Below are 6,000 nucleotides of genomic sequence, written 5' to 3'. Positions count from 1 at the left end.
GAAAATGCCCAACAAATTATTCATAAAAAAAATGCAATATTCCCAGAATCTCTGAAAGCAGCAAAAGTTTCCCAATTTACAAAATAGGGGATACATTGAAACCTGTAGAAGGAACTATATCAGAGGAAAAATAGGTACTGACCCTACTTGTCGCGGCGCCTCCCCAACCCCATACTAAAAAAAGCGATGGGCCATCTTATAACGCGACCTAGAGGACAGTACCAAGCCTTACGCATCAAGTATATACTTTTAATATCAACCAGAAAAAAAGCGTTTGTGGCCCAAGAATACGAAACACCTAGAAAATGAACAAAACCTATAATTGATTTTAAAAAGTACGGGAATATCACTTTGTGGCCCAAAAACACAAAACACCTAGAAAATGAATAAAAACTGTAATTGATTTTATAAAGTTCGGGAATATCACGTGGAAATTATCAGGACACCGAAACTGTGGTGTCGGCGAACACACGACGGAAATAAGTACAACAAAACACGTGAAAATGCCCAAAAATGAGAAATTTTTAAATTTCAATAAAAAATTAAATAATCATTTGCGGCCAAAATAAAAAATACCCTCTGCATCTACGTGACAAGGTCTATCAGGCGCAACCAAAATTAATATAAAATTCAATGAAAATGAGAAATTTTTAAAATTAAAAAATTAAATTAAATAATTAAATAATCATTTGCGGCCAAAATAAAAAATACCCTCAGCATCTACGTGACAAGGGGGGCGATTCTGTAAAAAATCGAATGGGAATTCGATCTCGATACCCTATACCATGTCAAAATCGACTTCGACAATTTGCATTGATTTATGCTTATTCGAAATCTTTACCGAATACCATTCGTCGAGATCTCGAAGTTCGAAATCTAGTTTTCAATTGAAAATTGGATTTTGAATATTTACAGAACAGGCCCCAAGGTCTATCAGGCGCAACCAAAATTAATATAAAATTCAATGAGGTCGCTGTAGTTCACTTCACCCGTATATATTTCACTGAGTTCTATAAAACTTCTTACATTTGATAGTAAAATGGGTGTCATTATATATGGTATGTTTATTAAAGTAAAAATATAATCAAATAGGCTTTTCTATACAGAAAGTAAGCCCCAAATTTCAAATAAATGTTAAACAAAATCTTCAAATTACAATTTAATATTTAAAGCACTTAATATGGTAACCGCTTATATTTACAAATTAGTACTATACTATGTGATATACATACACAAATAAATGGAATGAACATTGATGGATAAGACAATCATGTGCCAAAATCATTTAGCACTATTAAATACAGTTCAAAGTTATGTTTGGTTTAAATTAAACCATGAGCAAAGAGTACAAAAGGCTAAACCATATTATCTAATTGTGAATCATGGAAAGCAGTATTTTAAATATAACTTTTCTGTACTTACAAAACTCTTAAATTCCATTTATTTATTTAAAACACCTTAAATAAACTTTTAATTAAATCAACAATGATAATTTTCTATATTTAACACTCACATTCACAGAATAATTTGTGATTGCAACTGATTTTAATATTCCATAGCAATTATTTATGTATTTTCCAAATTGATTAACTTTATTCAGTTAATACCTTCACTGCTTCAATGGCACCTAATAATATTGAACTACAATCTACCATCTTGTGTTGTGACCGCAAACAAAAAATTGAATACCAACTAGCTGTTTGATTTTAGTACAGTAATACTTTTAGATCCGATGTCAATAAGCTAGAGCTTTATAATTCTATATTTCATAACAGTCTTATAGTATAGTCCCTTGAAAGTAAATTCAAATTGTGATTCAAAATAGTTCATAAAATTATTTGCAGAAAAAAAAAGATTTGATACAATGTCACATGTAAAAATTGATTCTGCCATGGTGGATTCAAAATTTCAAACTGTTCTTCGAAACCAAACATAATGAATTGTAAAGCAGTTCCTGCGACTACCGTTTGAGCTCAATATTTGTTTTGCTCCCATAATGCAACCATCATCAATGAAATGTTTAAAAATATTAAAAAAAAAATTTCATTGAATAGAATATACTAAATTAAGGATTTCACGTAAGTGTCACTAACAAGTAATTGAAAAATAGATATACAAGATTTATTATTAAATTGTCAGTATTACAATTTTCAATATATTTAATGATAATTAAATCTATTGTGATGTAATGAGCTAAGAAAATAATTGTAATTGGTAGCTAAGTTTAGTAGGGTGAAAATATACATTGCAACTTATTAGAAAGTTTGATTTAGAAAAACAGAAGGGTTAATGTCTTCAGTAGTTTGGACATATAAAAGCCACTATGACTAAATCACAAGTAAAAAGATGAAATAATAAAAAATTTCACGTTTGACACTATATCACATCTTGCTTGCCATGAAAACTACCTGAACATACCAAGTTTGACATCAGTACCACAAAGTGTACTGTTGTACTATTAAGTAACTAAACCAGGGAATAGTAGACGACTTGAACTTTTTGGTAATAAATTTTAGGAGAATGTGAATAAATTAATATTAAAAACAACAAATAACATCAAAATATGATACCTAAAATTTTTAAATGCCTAATTTTAACCCTCAGCTTTAGAAAAGATTCATGTTCAGCATTGTAAATGCTATCAAATATCGAAGCAGTTACAATGCCTTTGGAACATGCGAGCTGACTGTCACTTTCAAGGAAGGTGGAAATGAAAAAAAACGTTTGAACCATTTTCGAAATCTGAATTTTGAAAGTTAAAAAACTGCATATTACTTCATTAGCACTGACTAAAAAGTTAGATAAACCATGTAAATTTTCCAATAAAATTCTGAAACTAGAAATTGTTTTCGCAGTACCATAATTTCAGGCTTAAGTTTTTTCGGATGTTTTATAAAAAAATAGAACAAAATATACATAATAATATGCTAATAACACTTTATAAAATTATAGGTGCGGATTTTCTTCCCATGCAGCTTATGTCGCAAATTGCAATCACATTTTTCGCATTTCATCAACGGTAACTTACCTATGCCACATGGCAATTGTGCTTCTATTTCCAGAGCTCCATTGGGGTTGGTTTACCTTCCAATGTATTTTATCTTTCAACTTGTCTATTTCAGCCTATACTTTGGGGGGTGTCTATTTCCGTCTATATTTTTCGTGGTGTGGCCTATCTACCTGAAATTACGGTAGTTGGAAAAATTAATTTAAATTAAGAACCAGGAAATTTTTTTAAGATAATTACCTTAAAAAATCTTGGTTCTTAATTTCAATTGAAGTACTTGTATTTAACGACTAGAAATAAGACTAAACACGCTCGCTTTAGTTCAAAGACGTCTGCTACTTGGTAAGCAAACAAATAATTGTAGAGTAGTTAAATACCTAATTTAAATAATGACGTGTGGAAAATTATTCTTTCATGGCACAGTAAAGTGAACTGGAGGAATAAACATGTATCACTACATTCTAAAATCATAAAATATATTTATAATTAAAAAATAATTTTTGAACTATTGTCACAGTGGCAAAAAATATATAAATCTAAAACCAACTAGCAGCAAAATTATTGCACGCTGCACATTTTTCTAAAGTCACTTTCAAACTCATCATCAATTTCTTTGGTGTCTTGAACTCGCCCATCAACATTTGGCAGGTAAGCTTCATAGTCAATACCTTCTCTTTCATAGAATAACATATATGCGGAATCTGCATCAATTTGTTCTGTTTGCACTTCCTAAAATAATGAAAAGTCAATTAATTTATTTGGGCGCTCCTTTCTAACATGTTTACAGTACCGCCTAGAACAAAGTTCACTAAGCGAGCGCTCGCTTAAAGGGGGGAACCATGAGCTAGGGCGGCTGCCAGACCCCCGCTTCGCTTTAAGCGAGCGCTCGCTTAGTTAACTTTGTTTTAGGCGGTACTGTATAATATATAAAGTTCTATATTTCAACCTAGGATCGGGTGTCCTAAAAATACCAAGTAATTTTTCTAAAATTTGAAGTAGGTAATGCTGAAATCAGCATTGATATTTACTGGAAATCAAACTAGGGTAAAAAATTACCTAATCCCAAAAAATTTTGTGGGAATATAAGTTTAACTTGAGAAATAACCATCTATACTATATTCTTAAGTGTCTTCTGTCTGTTTCTCTATAGACGTCCTAGCCGTTCAACCTAGGACCTCCAAATTTCTCACAGCTATTCTTATGGCTCAAAGGCAGCGAGTCGCGCTATTTTCAGCGATTTCCAATTTGGGTTAAGTTAATTAATTAAATAATGTTAAAAAGCGAGTCAAAATCTATGTATTTTTGCCCCTGGAAAGGTGCTGTGCAACCTACATACACCTATACAACCAATATTTTTCTGCCTCAGTCAATTTAGTTGCTGTGCTGGGGGGGGGGGAGAGATACAGTTTTGTTTATGCCATGACTCAGTCTCCACGGGATTTTAGTTCTAGCTGGGGCTAGATTAAATGATTGAAAACATCTTGAATAAAACAAAAAACTGCTTAAAAGTTGGTTTTAACTGGATTTCAGCCAAATTAAAATAATGATTTTACATTATCTTAGGCACAAGCTGAATTATTGAAAAATGTGTACGAAATGATTAAACAGCCCAAAAATTATCTAGAAATTTCTTATGTGTGGCTGGCAATGATGGCCAAATGTGTGTGAGCTCAATGTTATTTGTGAAGTAAAAATTGGGAAGGGAGAATGGATTTTAAACATTGAGAGCAGAATAAATTTTAAAAGTAAAAATAGTTTTGCATGACCAAAATCACTAGCATTGGTGAGGCCAAATGGTTTATTGATTTTTAAACACTGTGGATGTACTACCATAATAGCCACAACCATACAACAGTTAAAACCCAGTAACTAACTAGTTTTAAACGAAATTTTGGCAGTTAGGTGTGACAGATGAAGTACTGGCTTACTTTGATTTTGAGATAAGACAGTAAGAGGCTGTTCACAAACTACGCAAAGCAGTAAGGGGGAAGGGGGTTTATACAAGTGTTACTTAAATGTACAGAGGTTGAAGCAGAGCTTAAATGTTACAGCACAGCACAGATCATAATTCTATACCACAACATAAATTATTACAATTAGTACTTGTTTTTCTCATATATAATAGTATGATTAATTTTCTAGAGGTGAAACAAAAGCCAAATATGCTTAATTTTGAAAGAAATATATTAATTTTAAGGGGAATGGTGCTATTATAATATCTTGCAAGGCTTGTGTTAACTTCTTTGAATAAACTAGCATCAAAATATTTCCAATAGCGAACTTAAAACCCATTTAGACAGTTGTATACGTGACTGTACTTGGCTTAGTATTTAGGGTTTTAGTATTTACAAAAAGGCAAGACCAAGAAACTGCGGCCATTTATTGGAACTTCAAAATAACTATTGTGGTGTAGCATAAATATCAATTACAAACATGGCAAATACTAGCGATTCAACCAAATAACGTCTGCTATTGCAATATAAACATAAGTTTCTAATTCTGAAAATATTTAGTCAAAAGAGTCTAGTAAAACATTCAAAATGGAGAACTTATTGTCGTGTGTAAAACTAGATACTAAAATATTTATGTTTAATACAACAGGCTATTGTGTTCAACAAAATGGACTGAATAGCCTATGAATGCTGCTAGTGTAATCATATCGGCTGACACTTGCAGAAAAAGTTTCATCTTTGGATTAGGCCTGTATTATCAAAAGGCCACTTTTTTAGTGGTGGAAGTGGATAGTACAATAAAAAGTGACTAATAGTAGATATCTATAGGATAATAAAAAATGTTTAGTGGAAAAAGCTAAAACAACTAGTTTGATTGAAATTCTCAAACTATTACACTTTAATTTGTCATAATTCGACACATATAGTGAAAAAAGAACAAGTGGGAATGCAATGTCTTTCATGTGAAATCAGTCTCTCCGGCATATAACATTTAAATTAAAAAATAAACAGTCCGCTATTTGTCACATTGGTCAGCAAACT

General features: G+C 31.6%; 1 protein-coding gene across 7 annotated transcripts in view; it reads right to left on the bottom strand.

Annotated features, from left to right (window-relative positions):
* Positions 1 to 1,178: 1,178 nt before the first annotated feature.
* Usp32 (Ubiquitin specific protease 32) overlaps positions 1,179 to 6,000 on the bottom strand; it is a 73,301-nt gene continuing 68,479 nt past the window's right edge. For 2 of the 7 annotated variants that reach the window (XM_090166395.1, XM_090166401.1), the window contains 2 exons: positions 3,385 to 3,736; positions 1,179 to 3,309 (listed from right to left, as the gene is read on the bottom strand). In XM_090166395.1, the coding sequence (XP_090022521.1) occupies positions 3,566 to 3,736 (171 nt within the window). In that variant the 3' untranslated portion in view covers positions 1,179 to 3,309; positions 3,385 to 3,565. The remainder of the gene's footprint in view (positions 3,310 to 3,384; positions 3,737 to 6,000) is intronic. The other 5 variants (XM_090166397.1, XM_090166396.1, XM_090166398.1 and 2 more) reach the window with 5 other exon arrangements.

The sequence above is a fragment of the Leiobunum rupestre genome, chromosome 2 (assembly GCF_980474605.1).
Source record: "Leiobunum rupestre chromosome 2, qqLeiRupe1.1.hap1, whole genome shotgun sequence".
Lineage (NCBI taxonomy): Eukaryota > Metazoa > Arthropoda > Arachnida > Opiliones > Sclerosomatidae > Leiobunum > Leiobunum rupestre.
Note: the sequence above shows the minus strand (reverse complement) of the source record. Positions and strands in the feature narration are given on the sequence as shown.